The sequence below is a fragment of the Lutzomyia longipalpis genome, chromosome 3, assembly GCF_024334085.1.
Source record: "Lutzomyia longipalpis isolate SR_M1_2022 chromosome 3, ASM2433408v1".
In the NCBI taxonomy this organism is placed as follows: domain Eukaryota; kingdom Metazoa; phylum Arthropoda; class Insecta; order Diptera; family Psychodidae; genus Lutzomyia; species Lutzomyia longipalpis.
In genome coordinates this window covers 432,245-459,671 of record NC_074709.1, presented here as the reverse complement: position 1 = coordinate 459,671, position 27,427 = coordinate 432,245, and the positions used below count along the sequence as shown (strand labels likewise).

The window sequence follows — 27,427 nt, the reverse complement described above, 5'->3', positions numbered from 1 at the left end:
CTTGTGTGGTTTCAATTTAATGCATTTGCCCAATGTGACAGTGAATGAATTTTGTGGATTGGTGGGTGGTTATACCCGAACTGGGGAGGGGGTGGAGGGTGTCGCGCACGATGAAGGGGTGCAGACATACGAGACGTTCAGTAAAGCTCAAGGATTCCACCACCCACCACCCGTTCAGCAAATAACCAAGAGAAAGAGCTGAGAAAGTTATAAACGGAACTCTAAACCCGAGTCTCCCACTGACTTTGAACACTTTGCGGAGGATTTTTGTCGCCACCGTCCTCCTTTTGGCATGCAATATTAAATGCCCGTGACGCGAGTAATTCCTCTCCCAACACCAAAAGGAAAATATATACATACATATGTACATACCAAGTAACTTTGGTGTGAAAATGCGAATTGTATTTTTTTTACTTTTTCTGTAATCTTCATTTAGCATTTCACTGCGCAAATTGCAAAGGAAAGTTTCCAAGTAAAAAAAGAATAAATAAATGAAAGTGCACCGTGGGACGAATTTTGTGGTTCTAAAAATAATACTTCACACACCAGATGAGCTTTTGTGTGCTTTGTAAAAAAGCTCTCAAATTTAATCAAGATGGCGTGCCAAATGCAACACTCACGGGAATACCGTGAAGTTTTAGATATAATTTTCGTGTGCAGTATCTAACATAAATTTTATAAATTCCCCCAAAGCTCCCCCCCCTCCTCATACACAACACCACATACATCTCTATACCCCCTGAGTTATGGAGAAATTATCTGTGATATTGCCAGAATGAATTTATGTGAACGCCATAAATTTGTTAGTCTATTTGAGTTTTGAGCCATAAAGTTTTCAATAAAATCTCACTGTTATTGTATGATTAAAATTTGTAGTCAATTGTTATACTCACCAAATTGCAAATTTCTAAATTGTCTGACTTTTTACAGTGCCATATTCCACGTAACGTTAAATGAGGAGATAAAATTGAATGTGAAGGACTAATTTCAATTTATACGTCAATTTAGGGTTCAGCGAACTTTTGTGCGCGTCACCAAAAATGGATATCACGAGAAAAAAAATCAGCATTTTATAGTGACAGGAAAAGTTGGAAATATAGTGCTTAAAGTTTCATGAAAGTGCACTTAAAAGCTCGCTTAAAAGCCCCCATCAAAGTTGAACTTAAATTTTATTATGGGGAACTTAGATGGATTTATTTTTATTCATAAAACTAAAAAAAATCATTTATTTAAAATTTAATTCTTGATTTATGATTTTCAAGTGTAATCGGTATGTTCGATCTCTTTTTCAACATTACCATAATGTGTTCTCTGATGAAGATCTCTGCTAAAAAATAGCTTTGTAATGAATAAAGTTATGAGAATGTTTTTTTCCATAAACATTTTATTCTGGAAACTAAAAAAAATATTTATTTATTTATTTTCTATATATTAAATTAAATTAATTAAATTAAAAGAAAATAAGTTTTTTTTAATTAAAATAAATTAAAACTAAATAAATTCAACACACATTCAAATCAAAATACCCAAAAGGTAGATTTTCTGTACATTTTATAATAAAGATAATTTATTATACATGTAGGTTAAAGCACATTAGAGTCGCGATGGTAACTATGTAACTTGGGGCAAATTCACAATCTACATAGATCCCTCCAGCCCACCCCAAGTGAGGGAAGCAGAAACTATTGGATGATAGTCTCCCCATGGGTATTCACTTTAATTTGGCAGGGAAATATGCTTGGAAATATGAGAGTGATAGTGTTTATCGCGATTTTTTTGTTCATTTCATATTAAGGTTTATCTACCGGATGGCTCAAGGGCTCAACGCACGCCATGCTTGGGAAGATTGGCAATATTCTGGAGCTCGAGAATATTAAACATGTTTTTCGCTGCGTGGGTGGCCGCTCTTATCGTAAATCTCACCGAGAGCTGGCACTGGGAATCACAAGAAGTTTGCCGGGCCGTCGTAGCTAATCAATACGGATGAGATAAGATCGACTGGGTGGCGACAGAAAGTGGCAGAAAATTAACTGGCGGATGCACAGACACAAGGGGCTTCGCCTATAGACCAAAAAGGTTGTTCTGAGCATTTTTTTATTCATTTTCATCGATATCAAAACTCCAACCTTTGTGAATTTAAAAAAAAAAGAAAAAGTAACTCCGTGGGATGAGATTTTTATTTTACGTGTCAACCCTCGTGGGAGATGAGGGGGGGAAAGTGAGGTGGGATTATGTCGGAGCCCCTCTGTAGGCGTCATTGAGGAAAGATTTTTCACAAATGTCTGGGAAAATGGGGGCAAAAAAGCGCCGAAGCAGTGCGAGGTTTTTTGGTGCAAAAAAAAGAACCACAAAAATCCATCTCCCGTGTTTGATTTCTAAGGAATTTTTCGGCGACAAAAGGGATACACTCCAGTGTGGAGAAATTTTGTGGAGCTACAAAGAGTGGCTTTACTACACCCCCCCCCCTTTCCATAACATAAATCTCCACACATATATTTTTGCCTAAAAGAAACTCCCCCCTGTAACAATGAAAGGAGCGAGATTTTAAGGGTTTTCTTGTTATATGGGGGAGAGCTCATGTCTTTGGGGTATGGCATTTGAAGGCACAAAACGCGTGCGAAGGAAATATCTGGAAAGGGCCTGCATCGAGCGTGCGTGTGTCCTTCAAGCATCCTTTTCCCACAAAATCACCTCCAGCTTCCTTCTTTTTTTTTTTCCACACAATAATTGTCCACTTTTACCCTCAAAAACACGCACACACACACACACTTTCACACCGGGATTGTCAGGACATTGCTGAGGTTTTTTTTTTCTTTACTTCATCTTATACATATCCTCCCGACAACTTGCAAAAGCTCCCGAGGGCAGCACACGCACTTTGTCCCTCAAAAAGTCCCCACTTTTCGCACACTCACGTCCTTCAAATCGCACCGAGCACTCCCGCAGAGAGTCCTCTGGGCTTTTTCCGTGATGGAATAAAAAAAGAAGAGGATGTGGTTTGATCTCCCTCAGAGAGCTTTAGGAGAACCTAAACCCGGACAGCGAAAAAAGTTGGAACCATCACTGAGGAAATGTCGCCACTGAACTGATTTGGGGGTCGCTACTTGTCCGCATCTCCACTCTGGAGATATTTCCCTGCAGGAAAATCCACTGGAATGTGCCACTCTCTCTCACTCTCTCTCTCTGTGCTCCCAAATACAACTTTGCAAGCTTTTTCGCATCCCGCGACACCCGATTCATCTCATTCCTGTGTGTGTGGGTGCGCAATGAGAAGAAAATGCGAGAGAGACGGGAATGCGGCAAGGCGCCTCATGCTTTTTCAATGGAAGATTCCCACGAGAGTATATAACCATCATGATATGGAGCTTTCGCATGCGCATCGAATTTCTCCTTCTCAAATGCCATATACACGATGTTAAGCATCCCAAAATATAGCATCTCGCAATAATCTACACAGCTTCGCAAACTGTGCGCTTGAGAAAAAAAGCTCTCTTCATTTTTACTTTTGACAAAAAGTCTCAGTTGAAGATTTTTCTTTTCAATTTGAAAGTATTATAAAAGCTACGAGGAATGAAAAATTTAGGAAATTTATTTATTTATTTCACAAAAATGTTTTTTTAAGCATTGAAAATTTCATTGAAAAGAATAGATCTTTTATAAAAAAAAAAACCTTTTAAGGATTCTCGGAATAAAGTTCACTCCGACGTTCTTATCTTTGATGATTTAATCAATTCCAACGTTTGCATATCAATTGAAATTTATGACCTTGTAATAATCATCTAATCAGGCTGTTTTATGATAAAAGCGCGCTAATTATGAATCACCAATAAAAGGTATAATAACATATTATCGCAAAAGCACGTCAGAACAATATTCGAAAGTCAAAAAAAATGATAAAAGGACTTTATGTAGAATATATGGAGAGAGCTTTATTAAAATTTAAAAGTTTATTTTTACTTATTAAATCAGTTTAAGAAAATTTAAAAAGATCTTAAGAATGAGATCATTTCCTCAAAGAATGCGTCTAAATGTAAAACACTTTTTTATAAACTTTTAAGAACGTTAAAACGTTAAAATAAACGGTTTTAACTAAAAAAAAAATAAATGTTTAAAATACATGAAACATTCGCGCTGTTGTTTTATTGATGTTTTATGTCAAAATATTTTTACATTTCATAGGCAAATAAATTATAAAAAAAACTCAGATTTCTGAAAAATTTATCCGCATTTGTTCATTTCAACAAATTTCCGATTATTTATTATTACTTATGCATAAATAAAAGGATAGCAAAGAGGAAAATGGAAAATTGTCCAAATAATGCTACATATAGCTGCATAAAGCTTTTGTAAGTAAGCATAAGCTTATACACATACAGTATTTCCATTACACCTTTCCATATAATATCCAAATTGCTATCGATTGTCTGAAATTGAATTAAAATGCTTACTCCGGGGCTGTGCTGAAGCTGCGAAATAAAATGGAAAGGTAGAGAAAACAAAGAATTGGCTTTGCTGCCCAATTGACGCAATGCAACAAACAAATCATAAGAGATTTTTACACACGGCAAAAGCACCTGTGCTGTACACAAAAAAAAGACTCTCCATCGTCATTTGTGGTGTTATCTCTTGATGGGTTGTTTTGCTGTGTGCTTTTTTTTCGCATCCACTTTTGCAAGCTTCCAAATTGTATTCCTTCCACATACCGAAGCTCCGCAGTCGCGTCCAAACTTTGGTGGGAGAATCTCAATTATTAACACTCGAATTTGGGGCTTGTTTTGCTGCAGAGCCTGAGTAAGAAGAAAAAAATTGCCAGCTCCGCAGACGATGGAATCTTGCTTGTTTATTCAGCTGAAATTCGCACTTTTTGGGTTTTTTTTTTTTTTGGGTTCGTGGGGGAGGGGGGTGAACGGGGGACATCCCTAGCGGGGAAAATTGCGTGGAAATCTTGAGGTTGTGTGTTATGCTTTTTTTTTTTTTGCACAACACCCGTTTTCTGTAATTGTGTTAAAATGGGAAATTACTTTGAAATATTAATGCACCATCCTGACTCAATGAGATGAATATTTTTCCCAATTTTCCAATTGGGACTTTCCACACACACACAGAGAAGTCGAAAAACTCCTTTTCTTCGCATTTTTTTGATTTCGCGCCTTTCATGCCCTCTTCACTCGTGGAATTCGCGCTTTGAGCTTTCGCATGAAAAATCTCAATTTTTAATACTTTCACACAGAATAGGGAAAACAAATTTTTGTGGTATATTGTGGTTTGGGATCTCTGTGTAAATCACCATTTTGCTGAATGAATTTCCAATTCCAAAAACCGCATCGGAAAAATTACATTTCTTCCATTTCATTTCAATTCAATATCATGGTGTTCGCGCGCTCGGTAATATGGGAATTTTCTTGCCGCAATCATCACCCAAAAAGTGCTGAAGATGTAAAAGATTAAATTTTATGTTTCCTTATTCACCTCTCGTGCACATTTCCCACCCACACACAACACCCACAATGTACCACCCCCATTCTCCGCTGATATAAATGCTCTCACAGTGGGTGCCTTATCATTTCTTCCATGTTCGTGAATTTTTTCGACGCCGCCCCTCCTCTCCACTCTCTTTTGGTGCCTCCCTGCGTGAGCTTTCAGCATTGAAGCTTCCCGATCGTATCGCCCTATAATCAATTTATTGCCATATAGTCTGATTCTCACAGGCAAATTGTTGCATAAATTTATCGGCAACGTATCAGTGTTACTTCCAATTTGTCGCACGAAAATAGCTCTATTTAGCAAAAAAAAGCTTTTTTACGTATACATATTACAATCTTGTCAATTTTCTTTTGTACTTTCTGTTCATTTAGTTTCCTTCTTTCTTAAATATGAAGTAAACCGAGGTGTAAGTATTTATTACATTGAAAATTTCTGTGGAATTTTTTCATAAAAAAAATAAATCTATTCCCGCAAAATTAAAAGATTGAATTTGATCCCAATCTTCTCTATTGTAGTTTTATTAAATATTCTTCAAATTAACTACAAACGAGCAACGAATTATTATTTTTTTTAAATTTTATTTAAAAAAAATGTTTTATAAAACCTGAACCTTTTATTAGCTTTTTTCTATGCGCTTTAAACGCTCTGAAAGCCCTAGTAGAATATTAAACATATTTTTTTAGTCAGATAGTAGAGCTTTCCAGAATGATACCATTTCAATGTCAAATGAATTCGTGACAATAACTTCCAAGTCCGCATGTTGCTCAATTATTTCCGTTGGAAGTTTCACTTCTAGGCTCTTTTTCCGGAATTCCTGGTAGTCACAGAAGGGGTCAAAGTTTGCACGATTGCACTTCCTCACATTGGCCCCATTGAGAGGTCTTCCTGTTACAGCGAACTCAATTAATGTATTAACGTACTTCTTGGCCACTTTGGCATCCAAGGAATCCTTAGGAATGCGCTCAGGGAAGAGCGCTGCAGATGGAAAGAGGAAGTCTAGGTCATCACTGTGTCCCACACCGAATTCATGATTACTGGGAAGTTGGTAAATTTTGCTTGTATACGATTGGGAGCCTCTATAGTTGAACTTTGTGAGGAAGACCGGAGTGCCCTTGTTGCTACCGTACTGAATGTACTGTCGCACGGATTCGTAGAATGGGTAGTAGAACAATCTGTCGTTGATCATCTAAAATAGCAAACAAAATCAGAAAAAAATGCTCCGAAGGAAAACTTAACAAAACTTGCCTTCAAAAAATTCATTTTGTTACTTTCATTGATAGTGTCGCTTCCTCCCAAGTAAAAGCTCCTAACAGATGGTACCTGATCCTCAGAAATTTCAAGAAAGTCCGCAATATTCTTGTCTAGATCTTCATTAAATTTCTCCAAGATAGTTTCATTGTTAACAATATTAATTCCAATTGTCCCTTCATTCCCCACAACACCCATCAACCATGATCTGTGGCGGTAGAGTCCTTTCTTCCACATTTCTCGAGGATCTTCTTGTATGAGAGCCCCCGGCCAACGACCTTCTAGGCACATTTTGTACATAACTCTCCGATCCTTTGTTTGGATTTTACTCGAAGCAGCTAAGATCTCTTTAACATCGAGAGTTCTCATTTCTTCCGTAAGATCCTGCGTACTCCTAGTTGTGGGATTTGAAAGTTCAACAGCTGAAGCAATATCACGGAATAATTTAACTGGATTATCTGTTACGCTCCAATCTGAGATCATGGAGCCACTTAGAAAGATGGCTCTTCGGAAGAAATCTTTAAAACAAAAAATAATGAGAAATTTTAGATCAGAATTAATTTATAGAATTAATTCAGGTCTCACATCTTGTTTGGGAATTTGTCATTAGAACCTGCGCCGAAACAGCACCAGCGCTCTGACCCATAACAGTGACGAGCCTGGGATTCCCACCGAATTTCATGATATTATCCTGAATCCATTTGAGTGCCAAAACTTGATCTTTTAACCCGAAATTCCCCTGACTTGCCGAATCACCCGAACAGAGGAAGCCCAGTGCTCCTAGGCGGTACTGAATTGTAACCAAGATCACTGTTCCATTGTCCATGAAGTAGTCAGGTCCATAGAAATCAGGATGTGCTGAACCAAACAAGAATGCCCCACCGTGAATAAAGGCAATTACTGGGAGTCTCTGAGTTTGCGGATTTGTAAGAAGTGGCCGGTAAACGTTGAGATAGAGACAATCCTCATTCCCAATGAATCCCCCAGTTCCTCCAAGAAGATCCCGCTGAGGACAAATATTTGCTGGCTTTGTGCAATCTCGTACATTGGTCCAACCCTCATTGGGTTCGGGATTTCGGAATCTCTGACCCTCAATCGGTGGACGGGCATAGGGGATTCCCAGGAAAGCCTCATAGGGACGTTCGTACCCTAAGGACGTTGTACCACGGACACATCCAGCATTAAAGCAAACTTTAGGTTCACCTTCCGCAAAAACCCCAAAAACCACCAAAGAAATGAAAATCACAACACACACTTGCCACTTCATGGTGCGTCTTACCAGGTCAAGAACCGAAAGACAACTGAGAATTCTTGAGACACTGGGCAGGTTCTTTACGACATTTTTGAGCATTTTAAGCATAAGTTTTGAATGAGATTTCAATGAAATATTCCAGAATTTACAGAGAAAGAAATTTTATAAATACGAAGCGTATAGCACGGCCAGGATTAATTGGAGGAAGTTCCAATAAATCCTCGGATATACTATTTTTGCTCATTAAAAAAAATAACTGTAAGCTTTAGAATTTTAAATATTTCAGGAAAAATAAACTTTTCCTTAAAAATTCAAACTGAATTACAAAAATAAAATACCATGTCCTATTCTACGACCAATAAATTATTGAAATCGCTGTATAGGATCGATTATCTATTTCCGCCTTCATATCCGTTTAAGAAAAATGTTGTAGTTTCGAAAAAAAATTAACATTCATATGCCCAGAAAGTTTTTGCAAGGCCTTACTTACTCTTACTCGAAATTCTTCAAATTTTGCATAAAATTCAAACTCTTCTTTTAACCAAATCATAGATTTTTGTAAGAATGCAAGTTTTTTCACCATTTTACCAGATTTTCATTTTCCAAAGCCTAATATTTCTTTTGACCTAAAAAAAAAATCCACAATCAAGTCGATAAGAGAAAATTTCCTTTGTTGTGTAAGAGAAAGATTCAAAACTAGCAAAGACAAATAAATCAATTTCCTCAAACCACTCCGAATTCTTCTTTTGCCACACCAATGTTATTTCTTCAAACATTTCCTCAATTTCATTCTCCACAACATTGTGCTGCTTAAAAATTCACGAAATTCTCAAAGCCCCACACATACTGACAAGTTTTATGTGTGGCGCTCCCGTAAAACCAAAAGAACAAGTTCTGAATGCGAGAAAGCAAACGCGAAAGGGAATAAGAAGCATTGCTTAAAATTCTGTAAATCTCTTTATTTGTTCGTACATGAGAATTTAAATGTATATTTATGGTAAAATAGATCGTTGTCATGGGTCTTTTTTTTCATCTCTCAAATTATTGTCACAAGAAACATTTTTAAAAATTGATAAAGAAATCTAATTAACAATCACAAAGGAGCTGAGATGTACATATCACTCCCGCGCAATTTGTTGAAGATTTTCACGATGATTGGATAAATCTCCAAAATTGGGCGGCGGGAAAGACTTCTCCATTCCTCCCAGGCGGGAAATAGGCACTAAAATTATTAAGCAAAAGGCACATCTTCCGATTCACAAGAAGTTTAAACATCCTTTTAGGAGAGATTCGAGCCCCTTTTTTTGGTATATTTTTTTTAAGTATTTAATCCCTCCCCCACAAACGCCACCCCCGGAATTGCCATCTCAAATTGGTTGAAGACTCTTCCGTTGTGCCTCCGTGAGGTCCGGATGCCAGATATCGACAATCAGCACAAGGCGTACATCCGTCCCATTGTGCCACACCTCATGCTCAAAGCTGTCGTCAAAAATAAGCATCTTCCCCTCCCGCCAGGATTTTGTTTCCTCTGCAACACGAATAAAAGTCCCTGGGGGCACATGCAAACCCAAATGGGCACGAATGCGACAATTGGTTGGACCACAGTGGGGCCATATGTGCGTTCCCGGATGCATAACGCTGAATTTAATCTGCCCACGGGTACAGAAGCGCGCCGCCGGAAATGATTCCATAATGTTGCACGTAATTGGAGCTTTCTGGCAGTGTTTGGTGATTCTTTGGCCTGGAAATGGTTAACAATCCCACCCCGTTGCTTTTAATCGAGCAAATGCAGCTTTAATTATTGTCATCTATTTGCAAATTTTTATGTAGTTTACAACATTTTTTTTACACCAAAGTTGATAAAAATGTTCATAATTTGATTTTTTTTTTGGCTTGAGAGCTGGTGAAATTAAATGTTTTTATTTTATTAGCCGTGTTTCTTTCAGACACAGCTTTTTTTATAATAAATCTTTGCCTGATAATATCAGTTGGACAATTTTTTGATCATTTTTTTTCGATTAAATAGATTAAATATATGAGATTACGCGAACATTCTCTTCACCTCAAATACAAGAATCATTAAAAAATAAATCAAAACTCACCTTTAACGAACAAATCGAACTGTTTCCAGTCACCTTTGTCCTTTAGATTCTCCGCTTCGTCCATGAAGAATCCCTTCTGATTGAGAAGCTTCATCCCTTCATCCCTTATGAGCTCCCAATTGCGCTCCAATGTCTCAAAGAGTTTTCTATTCTTCGTCTCATCAATAGTCCAGAAGGGTTTTGATTTGAGCGTATCTACATTGTAGAGGGATCTTTGGTATTCAGACAGGAACAATTTTCGTTCAACACCATTCCGAAAGACTTTTCGAGCCTCCTCGTGTCGCCCAAGGCGGAGCAGGGAGTCTCCGAGGGCGAAATAGAAGCGTCCATCTTGGGTGCCATCAGCATTCGATGCTATGCCTTCAGAGAGGTAGATTGAGGCACCCTCATAGTCCTGATCTAAATTTTTCAGAACAAACCCATAGTGTACCAATGCTACTGGATTATCCCTCCATCGAAGAAGTGTATGATGGAGAACATATTTAGCCTCAGACAGCCTAAAGAATTTTTTTTCTTCGTTATTTATTGATCCTAAGATCAAAGAGAGAGATTTTTAGTATGTTGTGAAGGAAAACTCACTGATTGAGAAACAAATGTGTTATTGCTAATTCATTCCGATACTCAGGTTCATCATCAAATCGCCTAATGAGTGCTTCGTGAATTGGAATTGCTCGTGTATGCAGCCCTGCGGTTTAAACAGAAGAATTATATGGATGTTGGGGACGCATAGAGGTGCAAAGCAGGTTCATTTCTCTCACCTAGAAATCTAATCCGATTGATGCACCTCAGTGCTACCTTCGTGAATAAATCATCACCAATATTGGTTTTTAGCTTTAGGACTGCCTCATAGGCTTCAATGGCATCCCTGAGTATGGCATTGCTCTGCTGCAGCTCAGACAGTCGATCCAGAGCTTTAGCACGCCCATAGAGAGCTTCAGGTGTTTGTGGTGCAATTTTGAGTATCCTCTCAAATGTATTCAAAGCACTTCTTGGGTTCTGTGGTTATGTTGTTTTGTGTGTTATTTCAAACAGAATTAATCAACATGTTAATCATTTCTTTGAACATCACACGAAAAACCGAAATGTTAAATTTTCCCTTCACTGAAAAGCCTAAAACATCATGAAATTCCCTCTAAATCTCTTCTACTTCTACAATCAATCAACTATCCATAAACTCTCTTTAAATACATTTCCGCATCAAGATGTTTCTCTTGCATTAAATGTGGGTGAGCAAGAGCAACATTTTGTATTGTTCTGTATTTAAATACTAAAGCATTATGCAACACCACGAAAAACATATAAAAAAAGAAACATAAAAAAGCCACACACAAAAGTTTTATAATTTAAAATCACAGAACAATGTCAAAGAATTCCTCTTCATTAGATGTATGCAAAAAATATTATTCTTAACTCTTTAAAGAGCTATTTTTTGAAAAGAAAAAAAACGTGAGGGTAACAAAACGCTTAAATTGCATTTTTTAATAAATTTAAAAATTTAATGAAAATGAGTGTTGTGCAAATGAGTTAAAGTTACGAAAATGCACGCGAAAAGGAAGTGAAAAAAAATGTTGAAAAAGCACTCAAGACGGAAAAGTAAAAAAAATTATAAAAGGATGTGTTTTGTGTAGTTTTTGTGATTTTTTTTTCAAAGAAGACTAATCAAAGTTGTTATCCTAAAGAGAAATATTGAACAATTAAAATGACATTTAATCAAGCGAAAAAAATAACAAGGGGTGCTTATCTGTTAGAATTTTAGACATAAATAAATATTTGGCACTTATATAGACATTTTGTAACTGATTGTAGAAATAATATAATTTTGAAAATGGCTTAAAGAATAATTCATCCAATTTCAAAATCGATAATTTTCCTCAACCAATGAAATGAATAGAATTCCGGGGCATGAATTCTCTAAGAGTGAAAAACTCCCGTGATAAACTCCTGAAGGCTTTAGCGCTTTAAAAGAAACGTGAGAACCGGGAAAATCTTACTGGAGTTCATCACGGATGCATTATTTTTATTAAAGGATCATGCTCACGTGAAGTTTTCCTCACTTTTTCCCTGCAGAGTCTCCGGGAGTTTATCCCGAGAGTTTTTCACTCTTAGAGAATACAGCCCCAGGAGTCTCTAATTTATGAAGTTTCAATCAAAAGAACTTGAGACAATTCACCTACAATTTCTGAAGACTTCTTAATTTTTTTTAAAGCTTCTATAAACAATTTATCATCCTCGAATCAATAAAGATTCATTGGATAAAGGAAAAAGCAACAGAGAGAAAAAAATCTTTAGATCGCTATACTTACGTCTTCAAGAGCATCATGTGCACTCTGTAAGTCATCCCTGAGACTCTGTGCTCCAGATCTCGGTGGAATTTCTGGAAAATCACACAAAATCCATTAAATTTTGAAGAATTCAAAATTTAAAAACATTTTATTTTATTTTCGATATGTTGAATCACTTTTAGAAACTAAAAAAAAATCATTTTTTTGTGTTAAAACAGATGGATGATGAAATTTAGTAACATTTAAATGAAAAAAAAGAATTCTCATTTACTTGTCCATGTCTTGTCTTCATCGTCGTCTTCTTTGTCGCTGTAGTGAGGGAGTTTCCCGTACTTCTCCTCCAGTCTTTTCATTAAATCGGAATCATCAATATCTGACCCTTCTTCCGCTTCATAGTCGGAGCCTTCGTATTCTTCCTCTTCATATTCCACATCGTCCTGATCTATGTCTTCCTCATCAATTTCGTACTCTTCAGAAGGCTCAGGGAGCTTTTCTGGTTCAGAACGTTTTGGTGGCTCTTTGGGAATTTGTACAGAAGGTCCAGAAACTTTCGGTTCAGCAATTTTCAGTTCAGAAACTTTCGGTTCAGAAATCCTTGATTCCTGAACTTTCGGATCGTAAATTCTTGTTTCAGAAATTCTTGGTTCCGAAATTCTTCTTTCAGGAACTTTCGGTTCCAAAAGTCTTGTTTCCGAAACTTTTGGTTCAGAAATTCTCCTTTCAGGAATTTTTGGTTCAGAAATTCTAGATTCGGGAATTTTAAAAGAAACTCCAACTTTTTGTTCAACCGTTTTTGGTTCTGGAGCTTTGGTTTCAACCACCTTCGGTCGATACATTGCATTCAATTCTTCAAATGTTGCAGGCATTTCCACCTCATCTTCATCTTCATACTCTTCAATATCTTCTGGTGCTTCCTCATCTTCATCCTCTTCTTCGCCCAAATCTTCAACATCCTCCTCGTCTTCATCATATTCAATATCATCTTCTGGGTCAAGAAGGGGTTCTTCATCCGTACCAATAGTCAGTCGACGTCTCATATCAATGAAACCATCTTCAGTCATCAAATCTTCAGCAGATTGTTCAACAATCTCTTCAACAACTTCTTGCGCTTCTTCAGTGGCTTTTCCTTCTTTTCTTACCCACGGAAATTTTTAAAAATAAAAACTTTCATTATTTATAGTACAAATTCATCGCACGGAAAGCTCATCAACAGAAAAGCAGAGCAGAATGGTTTTTATTTACAGGCATCATCAAACAAAATTATTCACGAAAGAAGTTTTAAAAAAAATCACAAAATTTCTAAATTGGAAAGTGCAATTTAAAAAGTTTTAAGAGAAAGACATAGTAAAAGAGCAGCACATGCAACATCCTTACTATTTCCTACAAATGTAACTTATTATAGTTTTCCAACAATGTTGTGGCTTTCGATAGATCTCTAAAGAGCTTCTAACAAAGTTTGAATGGTTCGAATTCAATCAACAAATCAACGTTCTTCTCAATTTTGTTGAAGCTCAAATTTGATAGATCATTCGAAAGCATTTAAACGACTTCTAGCAGATTTTCACAACAGAAATAAGATAGAGAAAAAAACGCTAAAACATCAACAGCAACCGATCACAACAGTTCTGTACAACGAAATACAACAACAATTTGATTGGACAACATCCACTCACTGTTGAATGTCTTTCTCAGTAAAACGGAGTGTGCAACCACAATTAAGGCCAAACCGATGAGGATCTTTTCAGCAACTGCAATTACAAAGTTTCCCCACTGTTTAAATTGCACTTTCAGGATCAAAAAAAATCACGAAGGGAAAACAAGGAAGAGAGAGTGAAGTGTTTTTTTGAAGCTTAAAGAATGTTTTTGAAATTTTGGTTTGAAAGTGAGTTGTTTTTTCCCCAAAAGTGATTCAACATTTGCTTCGTAAGGAAAAACTTACGTGAAGATGATGGACTAGCAGGTAGGTCATCATCATCATCTGGCTCAGGACTGTCCTTTTGTGCCAGTTTCTGCAGATGAAGATCTTCACCGGCATCATTATCAATCACCTCTTCGAATGAACCATCATCATCCAACTGCAACGGAATTGAAAGTTTTTGAAGCTATTTCCAGACAAAAGAGTTGCTTTAAAATCGTCTCCAAACTCACTCCAAGCAATCATCAAATGATTTTCTCCTTATGCTTTTACAATTAATGAAACAGAAACAACAAAATTGTTACCTTGCAATCATTTATTGGAATACTATCAGCAGGACATTCCTGAGATGCATCTCTCAGTTCACTGAAAGATGGTTTTCCCAATTTTTGGGAAACTTCATCAAAAATAATTTTCATTTCTTCAATTTGTACTTCCAGGTCAGCAATTGTTACTTTATCAGTCTTCGGGGTATCATTGGTTTTAGTTAGAGGCACTGGATTGCTTTTGTTAAGGGTAAAAGGCTAAAAAAAAAGCAAAAAGGAACCACAAATGCACACGCAAATCTTCCAAAAAAATTCACAAACTCAGTGTTACCTCCTCGAATGGAGAATTGTCATCATCATCGATGTCTGGTTGATTGTCATTGTCGTCATTGTCATCTTCATTATCATTATCGTCATTGTCATCCCCGTTGTTATCATTGTCATCATCATCTTCATTCTTTGCATCATCATCATTATCATCATCGTCGTTATTCTTTGCATCATCTTCATCGTCATCATTATTATTATCATCATCATCTGCAGCTTCATCATCATCTTCATCTTCTTCATAAGCTGCATCATTCTGAATTTCTTCTGAAGCACCATCATCAATATTCTGATCTTCATCATCATCTTGATCCTGTTCATCATCATTTTCTTCATCTTCATTATCATTTTCTTGATCATCATCATTATTTTCTTGATCATCATCATCATCTTCCTGATCTTGTGCTTCATTATCATCTTCATCAGCATCAACTTGCTGCTCATCTTCATCATCTTCCTCCCCATCGTTCTCTTCATCATCCTCTTGATCATGATCCTCATCATCATCCTCATGATCATGATCTTCATCATCATCTTCCCCATCATGTTCTTCATCATGATCGTCCTCCTCCTCAAATGGTTCACCATGTTCATCGTGCTCTTCTAACTCCTCCATCGACGCCAAAATATCATGCTCATGATCATCATGAGATTCTCGATTCTCCTCCACCCACCCTTCCAATATATCCGAAAATCTCGATTCAGACAGTGGAGTATCAACTAAGCAACAACAAGAACACATCTTATGAAAAATCTTTCTCGACTGCGCTGCTTGTCATTCAAACTCACCATCAGACAGCCCACGATTCTCAAGAATGATTAATCCTACGAGACCCGCTAAGATGGCCAGAAGGGAAAAAAAGACAATTTTGGCGCACCAATGCCCTCCAGTTCCGTGATCTTTGTGCACGTGCAGCTGTACATCATCCGGACCCATGGTTTGGACACCACTAGGATGAGGTGTTGTACTTTCGCCTGCATCTGAGTCCTCTGATTGGTTATTTTGCATTTTCATACGCAACAAGAAAGATAAAGAAGCTGACATTGCGAAGCGCAAATCTCATAATAAAAGCTATGAATGTATGGTTTGAGAGTGAAGTATACAATTAAGGATAAAGTGGAAAGAAGCGCTGTCATTTCTTTTAAAAATCCCATTTTTATGCATAAGTTTGAAGGAAACACAGATATAGGTTAGGTCAATGAAAAAGCAAGCCTTTCCATAAATTTTTAAAAGGAATAAAAAAACAAGTTTTTTTTTATTATTTTAATAATCAATTTATTGTGATACCCCAAAAGGTTTATCATATATTTTTCTCAAAAATATGTTTATTTTAAAGACATCATTCCACAATATTTTGCCACTATAAGAACAATATAATTTCACAAATTACTTTCTCTTATCTTCCTAAAATAGCATCAAAAGCTGCTTGAGAAAAAAATGCTTCATTGTTTATTTATGCGAACATCATGCCATTGAATGATCTTTATGATCGCACAAGAACCGCTAAAATTAGAAATTAAAATGAAAAGAAAAACGCGGAATTGTAAATAAATCTCAAAATTAGAATTTAATTGTTCTCTGCGGAAGTCTCATGACCGAGATTGACGATGTCTTAGGAGTTTTTAAGATGATCGAGCTACGGAAACTCCGATCTTCTGAGAAACGTCTTAAAAAAGGAAAAGGAGATCGTCTTGAGATCTTTTAAGTGTGTGTATGCGTGCGGAAAGGGTCAAGAAAGGGGAAAAGCCGGGTCAATTGGTGGCTAACCTTTTGTGCTTAGTTTCCTGGCAAGTTCGGCGGCATCCGACACGCTGTCTGCACGAGAGAGAGAGAGAAATGAAAGAAAATTCAGCGTGAGTGATCGTGATCTTGCGTGAGACGCAGGTGCCTCATTTCTATCGCCGCGTGACATGACAATCCGTGGGAGAGAGAGACTTCGGCTCCCAAGCTCGGCGGATCTATTTTTAAGACTCCTCTCTCTCATTTTGCTTAAGAAAATGGACATGACAGGGAATTTTGTGACCAGAATCTCTGGCAAAATCTCTTCGAGGCTCATCCAGAGTCCCATTAATTTGCACAGATCTCTGCTAATCTTCCCGAATATCCTGTATTCTGGTGTGAAGCACATAGTCTGAGAACGTGGGATGCTCTCCCGATGAGATTTCATGAGATTCCTCCGATTTTTCGGGATATTTTAAGCGAAATTCCTATCGCAAGCTCCTGGCGGGTAAAGCATGCAAAATCCCAGAAGATGTTACCTTTCTTCTTTTTGTCTTTTCTCTTGCGCGGCTTCTCTGACATTTCGCCGATCACGGGTCACGCTGCCCACGGGATGACACGCACTCAGATTTAAAGGACACTTTTCACGTTAAATTGCACAAATTTTCCGTTTTTCACGCACAAAAATCACGTCTTCTTCTTCTTCAAATTATTGTTTTATAATAAAGTTTAGCCGGGGGTTGATGAAGAAGAAGAATTTAAAGAAACATGAAAAATTGAGAAACATTGGAAACGAAGAAACATGAGAAGGTTTGGATTTTTAGGGATTTTCTCACATTTTCTTGAGTTTTTCCGCTCTGGATGCAATTTTACAAGCTCACAGAAACATTCTGTATTGAACTGTATCAGTTAACACTCGGAGGACTTTACTGGTACTTGCTACCAATTTGAACCTAAAAATCGTCACAGAATAAAATCTATTGGACCTATCTCGATGAATTTAGCATCTATGTGTAGGGAATTTTAATTACTTTAAGATTGCAGAAAGAAAATCTCGAGAAAAGTCTTTTCTTTGGAAGATAATTGAGGTCAAAGTCAGAATCCAACGTGGAGGATCAAATTGGTAATAACTACCAGTCAAAATCCCATACATTTTAGCCATGGTTTTGAGGTTATGTTTCCCCATATTTCCCAAATAAAGTACTCTTGTTCACTTTTCCTCTGTGAAAATAATTAATGTGGACTAATTTTATTGCCGAAAGTGACTAAAAAGTTACTTGAAGAATCAAAGTTTGTGATGATTTAGGCGCAATAATAAATTAAGCAAAACTGCAGCTAAAGAAGTCGTTTGAATTGGCAATTTTGCACCGATTCTACGTATTTTTTTTCCAGTGACGATTTTCTCAATAAAATATTTAGTAATTATTTGCAGGAATGCTTGAATGAGATCAAGAATTAGTGAAACTTTCGATTCTCGATCAATAAATTGATAATAATTAATTATTGAGCATATTTTATCAGCTGGTACTTATTACCAATTTGATCCTCCGCGTTGTGCCAAATGTTGGGTCCTCCAAGTGTTAAATAAAAAACAATTTTCAAAAATAGCCAATTTTCAAAATACAAAATAGAGTAAAATGCCGCCAAAAATTAGTCTATTTTCAGATGCAGCACACTCATCCATATAAAATATAAACAATGTCCTCTGTATTTCAAGTGTTTTTCATTCCACAAGGAAACATTCCGTGCCCTTGAAACACAAGTGAAGAAAAATGCTTTCCACAAAGCATTTGCTCAAATGCTTAATTTCATTCAATCGAAGCACAGTAGCATATGCTTTTTCCCACATTTACTTCAAATGTGTCAAATGTCAAGTTGAAAAATTTTGTTGAAAGAAAAAGAAAAATTGTTTTTTGGAACTAAAATCGTGCAATCGGGGTGCATTGGTGGGTGAAAAGTGCAAGAACATTGTGGGAAATGTCATCATCGTTGGGTATTGAGTGCCCCTCGACACCGGAACACTTGGATTTCCCCCCGACACCCGATCGAAATGACGTACAAGACGTGAATTCGCCCTCGCAGGGCTCCGATCAGGAACCCGTGGAAACACCAGCGTCTCCGCCCCCCAATTGCGCCATTTGTCTGGGGCAGTGTCGCAATAAGAGCTTCACGGATTCATGCCTGCATCAATTTTGCTTCAAATGCCTCCTTGAGTGGAGTAAGGTGCGGAAGAAAATGGCTCCCCCGGATGTCACGGAAGTTTTTTGCAAATGAAATTCTCCTTTTTTCTTGGAACAGGTGAAAGCTGAGTGCCCCCTTTGCAAGCAAGCCTTCAAATCCATCATTCACAATGTACGCAGCATTGATCAATTTGATGAGCATCTCGTGCATCCGCAGCAGTCAATCCTGCAGCGATTGGACTTCCTCCTATCGGAACCACCGAGATTCAGATTCAGGTTTGGGAAATTTTCCTTGCCCACAGGGAGATTTATGTGCTAATTGTGTCTTTATTTTTGCACAGTGCTACCCTGCAGGTGGGGCCATCGGAAAATGAGGCAATTCAGCGCTTCTTTGCCCCCACGGGAAACAGATTTATCCATCCCTATCGCTTCCGGCAACTTGTCTACACCAATCACCTCTATGCTGAACCCCTGACGGATATAACTGGACGCTACCGGGAGTGCTCTGCTCGCTTCTACAGGTGGGAATGTTTATCCAAAAGAATTCCTCAAGAGAAAGAAATCAAAGATTTGTTTTTTTTTTTCAGGGACAATCCAGCACAAATCCACCGTCTAATGCCATTCATAACCCGGGAAGCACGCAGCCTCCTCGGATCGGAGGAGCAGGCTTCAACAGCCGTATCGCAGCTCCTTATTCTCCTCACACTACATGACATTACATCGACGGCCTTCAAGAATCGCATGCGTCCCTTCTTTGGCGAGAACACAGATCACTTCATCCACGAACTCTTCAACTTTGCGCAGGCACCGTACGATCTGATTGGCTATGACAACAACGTTCGATACGTTGGCCGCAATGGGGCCGTAAGTGGCGGTGACTACAGACGCCCCATGGACATTCCCGTAAGCGTCAGTGCCCCCATTGAGACTGACGACACCATAGCCGTTGCCCCGAGTGAAGTGGCCCCACCACCGGCACAGTCAAGTGGGCCCTCGTCAATGGGACGTGATCCACGGAATTCGGTTATTTTCCAAATGGGACGAAACATTGAGATTAGCTCCACATCCTCGTCAGACAGCGATGATTGTCAATTTGTGTTGGAACTGAAGCCCCCGCATCTCCGTACGCCTGAAATGGTGAGCCTCAATTCCGAGTCAGACAGCGATGTTGTCTTTGTGGAGGAAACGAGAAAGTCTCCAAAGCCTCAAGTAAGTTCAAAAGCTCTTTCTCTCTTAATTCAATACTCGGTTCTTTGATAAATTAGTTGGTGTACCACCTAAGTGGTATTTGAAATAGGTTTAGAGATGTTCAAAGAATCAGGGACGTAGCCAGGGAGGGTGTCTCTAAAAAAAAACCTCTATAGTTCAGGCTTTTAAGTTCAAATAAATTATTTTAATATAAAAAATTATATTTAAAAAAAAATTAGAAAAAGGATTTTGATAATCGTTAAAAAAAAACAGTAAACAAACATCAAACGTTAGAAAAAATGTCAAACGTCAAAAAATAATTGACAGAGATCGGAAAATTCAATGTCAAATGTTGGAAAAGTAACGTCAAAATCAGAAAAGAAACATCAGATGTTGGGCTTGATTCAGCGACCAAGAAACCCTTGAAATCTTTGAATTTTGTACTGAAATTTCAAGATTTCAAGCGAACTTCAAGGGTTTCAAACGTCAAATGTCAGAAAATTTGTCTGAAATCAGAAGAAATGTCAAACGGCAGAGAAGAATAGTCAAATGTTGCAAAATCACGTCAAAGTTTAAAATTTAAGACATTAAAAATCATTGAAAAAAAAACTGTCAATTAAAAATATTGTGACGTTAGAAAATAAACGTCAAATGTCAACAAAAAAATCATTAAACTATAGAAAATCTACATTAAATGTTGACAAAATCATGATAGTGAGCATGGAAACGTCAAATGTTAAAAGAAACGACAAATGTTTAAAAAATAAATGTCTGATATCAGAAATAAAACGTTAAACATCAGAAAAAAGCTAAAATGTTAGAAAATTAACGTCGAATGTTTGAAAAGAAACATATTTAGACACGTCAAACGATGAAAAAATATTTCAAATATTAGAAAAAAAACGTCAGATATAAAATTATTCGTCAAATATTAGAAAAAAAAATTGACGTCCGAAAAGAAAACGTCAAACGCTGAAAAATCAACGTCAAATGTTGTTAAGGCTATATGGATCCGGAAGGAATCCAACAGCCGTACTAATTTAAAGTGCAGAAGAAGAAGAAGAAATGTTGTTAAAAGAAACGTCAAATCTTTAAAAAAAAAATGCCAATCAATAAAAATTAACATCACATGTTTGAAAATTAATTTCTAACGTTTATAATTGAAAAGTCTTTTTTTTTAATTCAGTTTTAACGTATTTAGAATGAAAAAAAGCTAAAAGAAAAACTTCTTTGAATAGATTTCTAGCTACGTCCCTGCAAAGAATAATTTAAAGATTATTTCGATTACTTTTCGATGATTTTTTTCCACAAAAATCGATTAAAAAGAATAATTCTAAAGAAATGTTTTTTTTGTTGTATTTTAAACAGCCCCAGGTAGCAGCGGAAGTAATTGTAACGGGAGAAGGTCCTTCGGGGATCATCCCAACGGCTTCCTCATCGTCATCCACACAGACAGCCATCACGACAATGCCACTGATTCCAAAGTTGCGCATCCGGGCATTCCACACGTCCCAGGCGCGTATTTGTCACACAGATGACTCCGAGCAGGAGGAGGTGAAACCCACAGATGTGACTGTGGGTGGGGATAGTAGTAGCGGAAGCTTGGGGACACGTCAGAAGCCAAGCCTTCCGTCAACATCACGGCGTCGGCCACGTTTTACGCGTCAACCCAAACGGCTGTCACCATCATCTTCCTCCTCATCGCAATCGTCCGAAATTGCCAGCGAAAATTCCTCCTCAGACAGCAGCAGCCTTTCGTGCAATCTCACCACGAGTGTCAGTGCGAAGAAGCGACAGTACACCATGTCCAGCACCACCTCATCGGATACCTCATCGTGTGACGAATCGAGCCATGAGGAGTTCACGGTGTCGTCCAAGACGCGCAAGAAAATGACGCGTTTCGGGAGCTTTCGCAGAAAGCACACGGCACGGAAGGATGCATCATCCGGTGCAGATGATGGGAAGACCGTCCGGAAAAATGCTCGTGCCGGGAAGAGACGCAAAGCCGAACGGAGGGTGTACAAAAGAATCACAAAGATGCGAAAAGTTCGACGGATCTCCGAGAGTGACAACTGAAAAGGCAACTCCAAATGAGATTTTTAAAGCTCACGAGACAAATTGCAAAAAAAAGGATAGAGAGGTTTGTGTGATGTGCGTGCGTATGAAAATTGACAAATTAAAAAAAAAAAAGAAGAAAAATCCCTTTATTAGATGATAAATTATGATGGTACAGATTTACCCGGAGAAAGACGTTTTATTTGAAATTAATCACTCGATTCTGTAGTAAAAATTATTCAGGACATCAACCAATTGCTATAAAAAAGAATTACAGACAGCGCCCTCATTATCCATAAATCTTTTTTGTGGTGAATTACTTAAGCTTTTTCTTCATTTGCTTTAGCAGTTGAATGATACTCCAAACTCCATAAAAAAAAAGAAGATTTATAGGACAATTTTTGAAACAAAAGGCGTTTTTGTAGCATATTGAGCATATTTACAATAGGGCCCATATTTTTTTTATAATTGCACAAGTTGCAAAGTTTTGTAATATTCTGTTAAAAAATGAATGATTTTATTGATTTTCAAAAATTATAACACCCTTAGACCGATTAGTCAAGACACATTTTGTGCTATAAAATTGCAAAGTTTTTGTTTGGAAAATAGTGAGTATTTTTGATGATTTCTTATCTTTTTTTTAATCTCTACAAGACTGCGTGGGTCAAAATTGTTTTCTCGAATCAGGGACTTGCTCCATATCAAATGAATAATGTCCTATTGTTTAAAATTCATAAAATAAAAAAAAATGTCTAGAATTTCTTCCTTGGAAATTTTGGGCAATGGCGTTTACTAGAAACTTGATTTTAAGACAAAACTGTCAAATTTTATAGTAAGTATGTATGTGTTCTGGCTAATATATTTTTTTGTTTATTATAAATCTTGGAAAGATCCTTAACAACAAAAGACAATTTTTTTCTACAGAATCGAACAAAAACATTAAGAAATAAAGAAAGGGTAAGTGTTTGTATATCTAAGAAAAAGAAAACAAATTAAAAATAATAAAAAAAAAAAAACAAATTGAAAATACAAAATGTATAAAAATTAATGAAGGAAAATATTATACATAAAATTTTTGTGAATATCACTTTGAGGATATAATTAGTTGAGTCTACCACACACGTACTTCAAAATATATAGCTGAGAAAAACCACAGGAAAATGCTTATTTTAGAATGGAGACATATTGATGAAAATTGTTCACAATAAGTATCATAAGTTGTACAATTTTTTTTCTTCCTGATTTTTTTTTAAAGTATAATAGGTATTAATTTAAGTAATAATAATTGATTTAAGAACACTTCAATTCAAATTGTGAGATTTGTACGTAGTTCTACATGATCGTATTCTCATTTTTAAAAAAAAATGGAGGAATATGAATTATAAAAACTGAAAATAAAAGAATAAAGAAAATTTAAAGACTGTGTTGAATATTTTCGATAAAAAATAAGAAACCTTCCGTGTAGAACTACGAAGAATTTTTCACATTGTAATTTGATATTACCTGAATTTATCAGGTTTGAGAAGTTTGAAGAGGTTGGTGTCATAAGAAATGAATGATTTTGGTGAGTTCTTAATCAAAATTAATGAATAATTTTGACAGGGAGTTTTATTTAGTTCAATCACTGTACATTTTGAATTTTATTGTATTAAAATATAAAAATTTTCAAATGAACACTTTTTTTTACTTTTCCTACTAATCATTGAATAGAAGGACTTTACGCTATTTTGTATGATTTAGACTTTAGAGCTATCATTGAAGTCATTAAACTCTTGAAAAAAATGAAAAGATTTTATGCTCTTGAAGTAGGGGTAACTGGGGTAAAATGGTGAATTTGAAAAAAAAATTAAAATTAATATCTCAAGAAGCAGTGAGAGCTAATCTGTCTAATTTTGTCAGTAGTTGCACTTCCTACCCCTGCCTAAACCTAGAAAGTTTCATAATAATTGATCCAATATTTTGACTTTTATTTGAAAAACAAATTTTTCGAACCTCAAAGTTACTCTGACCTCTCAACTACAAATTCAGTTTTGGCGAAATTCTCTGCAATATTTTTGACCAAAATGCATTTTTAAATAGAGTAACTATTGGTTTTTGCAAAAAAAAATATTCCGATTTTTCTCGTAGAACACTGATAGTAAAAAGTACCGCTTGGGGCAAAATGGTGAATTTGGTGTTTTAAAAAAAAAAAACTTTTTAAATTTTTGAAAAAATAATTTCCCTTAATTAGTATAACTATTATATACAATTTGGGATGATTAATCACTTACTATTACCAATTTTTATAAACTAAAAAAATAAAAAAGGCAATTTCTTAAATTTAACGTTTTTTTAAATTTTTTTGTATTTTTTTTATTAAAAAAAAGTTTTAATTGGTACACAAATCTCTCATTCTCAATAGATATTATAGTGCCTTGCTAAAGAATTTTCATTAAATTAAGATTAGCGAAGAAAAACGCAATTAACCATTTTACCCCAGGATTTTTTGAACAGTCTTTGAAAAGGTTTGGAAAATGGTCTGAAAAAGCATTTTCCCGTTGAGATAGAGAAAAATCGTCTGAGACAAAGTTGTAGCCCGGAAAATTTCCTATAAGATAGTTCTCATGGGAAATCTCAAATATTTCCATGGAACTCAGGAAAAATTATCTCCCAAAAATTCACCGAATTACCCCAGTTTCCCCTACATATACAAAATTGTTAAACGTATCAGTTATTGTTCGTCTTCTTCCAAGTTATTCCTTAATTGCCATTGAAATTATTGATGACCTGTGATTGGATTCTCTTTCATAGTTTCCTTTAGTTTGCATCTTGAGGGCATTTCGCGAGTCCCCCCAAGAGTTGCGAGACGAAAAAGTTGTCCGCAATGGGAAATTAATCCATTAAAAAAAATCTTATTGACCTTGATCCCTAATTTGCTTGTAATGTAATTTCCACATGCCAATGAAAATCTTCTCTGCCATTGAGGCATCGCAGAAGAGTCCCCCCAAATCAACGGCACTCAATTACCACCCAGTGATGGCAGGCAGAACAATATTGTAGGTACATGCAGAAGTGAGCCATAGGGCAGATTGAGTGGCGAGACATGGTGTGCCCATATCTTCCAATGGCTCAAGGAATCGTCATTGCAATCACCGCATCCACATTATTCTGCTATGTATGCAATAACGATGCGCAACAATAAAAATTGAAAATGAACTTTAACAGCGAATATATATGGAAGAAGGGCTATATCATAATCTTTCTCCCACATATCGCCAAGTTTAATGAGCCCGCGAGCCGCGTGTGCAGAAAATTGACGGGAATTGAGGAGAAAAGAAGGTGAGACCGCGGATAGATTGATGATGCAGCAAAAGGAATCTCCAATTCCCATCATCCGCGTGTCAAATGCAGGCTTGGCACACAATCAAACCCGCAATTCATGTGACCCGGTCAGGTTCGTCAGAGAAGAGATTTCTGCACATCCCACCGCCGCGTGTGAACTCAACATACATAGCAGCATAGTATGTATTCTTTCACCCAACTAACAAACCGCCTCATTAGTTCCCAGCACACACAGCACATTTTGCACGGATCCCAACGTGACATACCCAAAAAAAAAGTCTCACACACCTTCCCGAATGCGATGAACCCCAAGACCCATCGGAGCGTACCAATTTAACAAGCTCACATCGTGCGATGTGCACAACATTCGATGGTTTTTGTCCCTTCCGGGAGTACCTGGGTGCGTGGCGAGAAGTTTGAGGTAGCACCGTTATTGGCCACTGTCCGCGACAAAGTGCTGAGAACAAATCAATTGGTCATGTTGTGTTAGTCTTGCAAACGTACTACTGCCTATGCTCCAATTGATTTGGTCCTAACAATGATACATGATTTTAATTTTTTTTTCGGGAACACTTGGGATCATTTCTTGAGATTTTCTTAAGAAATATTGATAGGGGAACGTGGCCCAATTGCGACTGGCGTCCAATTGCGACTGGCGTCCAATTGCGACCTCCCTTTTTTCTCGTAAATGACGAAATATTATAAAATTAGTTTTCTTTTCAATTTTGGAAATGTATTATATTTTGTTTATTATTTTTTCTTTTTTTCTATATATTGTAAGTTGAAGACAGATCTTTGGACTCTTAAAATAATTTGTAAATATTTAATGAAATAAACATTTTATTATTATTCTTATAAAATTAGTTTCACTACATCATGAAGATATTATAGTAAGGTAATGTTAGCGCCTAAAATAAATTAATTTGGTGCACAATAGGACGAATAAAAAATCAAAGTTTATTTTCAGCACTTGGCCGACGTTTTCTGATTTTAGGAACTAAGTTGATATGAGTTTTTTTTCCCACTGATATGTCTCATATTATGCCGCGTTTCTGTAGCTTAGAGGGTCTAGTTTATTACTTGATTTACAATTTTTTGAAAGATTTTAGGTATTTTAAGTAATTAAAAATAAATTCGTGATTTTCCGGATTTTCCGGGTAATTCATGGCAGTTTTCCTATTTATAGTGGTGATAAATGTGATCAACTAGTGAAAAACCACAAATTACGGCAAAATAGGGGTCGCAATTAGAACACTCGGGGGGTCGCAATTGGAACACCGTGGTGAAAAAAATGCAATTTTAGAATTTATTTTTAATTCGAATATTACTCAGAATAGGTAAGATTTAGAATGTTTGCATCTATAGAACAAGGTTAGCCTATAAAATGACCTTTCCAATGGTACCAAACTTGGAAAGATTTAATTCATTTTAATATGACTTTTTTCAATCCTTCCGAAACAGAATTTAGGGGGTCGCAATTGGGCCACGTTCCCCTACCTATTATTTAAAATTTCTCAGTGAGGTATTTTTTGTATCAAATAATCAAAAAAACAAAATTAGAATTTTCCAATAAATTAATCTTTATTCTTTGTTCAATTTTTGTGACTTTATTAAATATCCGCTTTTCTCCATTTGAAAAATTCTTTGAATTTTTTTTTGTTAAAAAATTATAGATCAAAATCACATAATTTTGAATCTAAATAGAATAAAAATCTTGGGGAATTCCCTGTGAGAGATTAGAAACTAAAATTCATTTCCTTTTCAATTAAAAAAAAAACTTCTTTTCTGTGTATAAATTACGCAGATGAACTTCACTCGCATTGTCTGGCATAGAAATATATTATATGCGGATAAAAATTCACCAAGTGCTATTTGCGAATTTCATCAGCGTGTGTGTGGTGAGATTGAGGAGTTATGTGCATGGATTTATGATCATTCATTCATTTTACTCATTTACACTCCAACCCATCCGCAAGAACGATGGTCTGACAGCCTTGAAGATGGTTAGTTACCCTCGTCATCGACTCTGCGCGCTCCAAATGTGCTGAAAGCGCCGGGACTCGTTGCTGTATGATCTAAAAAATCGC

At 36.6% G+C, this 27,427-nt stretch overlaps 4 protein-coding genes across 15 annotated transcripts in view; 1 reads left to right on the top strand and 3 right to left on the bottom strand.

Annotated features, from left to right (window-relative positions):
* LOC129793132 (cyclic nucleotide-gated cation channel alpha-3) overlaps window positions 1–3,087 on the bottom strand; it is a 100,231-nt gene extending 97,144 nt beyond the window's left edge. For 4 of the 7 annotated variants that reach the window (XM_055832791.1, XM_055832794.1, XM_055832793.1 and 1 more), the window contains exon 1: window positions 2,692–3,056. The gene's annotated coding sequence lies outside the window, so the exon portion shown is untranslated. Of the gene's footprint in view, window positions 1–2,691 lie in introns of all 7 variants that reach the window. The other 3 variants (XM_055832795.1, XM_055832796.1, XM_055832792.1) reach the window with 2 other exon arrangements.
* A 2,886-nt stretch (window positions 3,088–5,973) lies between these two features.
* On the bottom strand, window positions 5,974–8,095 carry LOC129793131 (juvenile hormone esterase-like). The gene is made up of 3 exons (XM_055832790.1): window positions 7,318–8,095; window positions 6,730–7,250; window positions 5,974–6,670 (listed from the first exon to the last, which is right to left on the bottom strand). Exons 1-3 carry the CDS (start codon window positions 8,090–8,092, stop codon window positions 6,164–6,166), a joined length of 1,803 nt encoding a protein of 600 aa, XP_055688765.1. The 5' UTR covers window positions 8,093–8,095; the 3' UTR covers window positions 5,974–6,163.
* Window positions 8,096–8,922: 827 nt separating this feature from the next.
* Window positions 8,923–17,316, bottom strand: LOC129793130 (aspartyl/asparaginyl beta-hydroxylase). Of its 6 annotated transcripts, none has more exons than XM_055832783.1 (13): window positions 17,136–17,316; window positions 16,645–16,692; window positions 15,666–15,866; window positions 14,881–15,596; window positions 14,589–14,807; window positions 14,308–14,443; window positions 14,042–14,116; window positions 12,640–13,497; window positions 12,390–12,460; window positions 10,845–11,082; window positions 10,666–10,771; window positions 10,087–10,583; window positions 8,923–9,725 (listed from the first exon to the last, which is right to left on the bottom strand). In XM_055832783.1, the coding sequence occupies exons 1-13, from the start codon at window positions 17,176–17,178 to the stop codon at window positions 9,352–9,354; spliced, it is 3,582 nt and encodes a 1,193-aa protein (XP_055688758.1). In that variant the 5' UTR covers window positions 17,179–17,316; the 3' UTR covers window positions 8,923–9,351. The 6 variants fall into 6 exon arrangements, with proteins under 6 accessions (XP_055688758.1, XP_055688759.1, XP_055688762.1 ...); XM_055832784.1 differs by having other exon boundaries at window positions 15,666–15,857; XM_055832787.1 differs by lacking the exon at window positions 14,589–14,807.
* Window positions 17,317–18,419: 1,103 nt separating this feature from the next.
* LOC129793129 (E3 ubiquitin-protein ligase Topors) lies at window positions 18,420–23,693 on the top strand. The gene is made up of 5 exons (XM_055832782.1): window positions 18,420–18,819; window positions 18,895–19,052; window positions 19,118–19,297; window positions 19,364–19,985; window positions 21,333–23,693. The coding sequence occupies exons 1-5, from the start codon at window positions 18,574–18,576 to the stop codon at window positions 22,038–22,040; spliced, it is 1,914 nt and encodes a 637-aa protein (XP_055688757.1). The 5' UTR covers window positions 18,420–18,573; the 3' UTR covers window positions 22,041–23,693.
* Window positions 23,694–27,427: the final 3,734 nt, after the last annotated feature.

Bases quoted from the DNA above. Each gene is read 5' to 3' on its own strand.
- LOC129793131 (XM_055832790.1), bottom strand. From the start codon at position 8,092: ATGCTTAAAATGCTCAAAAATGTCGTAAAGAACCTGCCCAGTGTCTCA. The intron at 7,251-7,317 runs GTGAGACCTGAA...TTTGTTTTAAAG, and splicing joins GACAAATTCCCAAACAAGAT to ATTTCTTCCGAAGAGCCATC. The intron at 6,671-6,729 runs GCAAGTTTTGTT...TTGCTATTTTAG, and splicing joins ACAAAATGAATTTTTTGAAG to ATGATCAACGACAGATTGTT.
- LOC129793130 (XM_055832783.1), bottom strand. From the start codon at position 17,178: ATGTCAGAGAAGCCGCGCAAGAGAAAAGACAAAAAGAAGAAAG. The intron at 16,693-17,135 runs GTAACATCTTCT...TCTCTCGTGCAG, and splicing joins AAAAGACAAAAAGAAGAAAG to ACAGCGTGTCGGATGCCGCC. The intron at 15,867-16,644 runs GTTAGCCACCAA...ATAACCAATCAG, and splicing joins CAGGAAACTAAGCACAAAAG to AGGACTCAGATGCAGGCGAA.
- LOC129793129 (XM_055832782.1), top strand. From the start codon at position 18,574: ATGTCATCATCGTTGGGTATTGAGTGCCCCTCGACACCGGAACACTTG. The intron at 19,053-19,117 runs GTTTGGGAAATT...ATTTTTGCACAG, and splicing joins CCACCGAGATTCAGATTCAG to TGCTACCCTGCAGGTGGGGC. The intron at 19,298-19,363 runs GTGGGAATGTTT...TTTTTTTTTCAG, and splicing joins TGCTCTGCTCGCTTCTACAG to GGACAATCCAGCACAAATCC.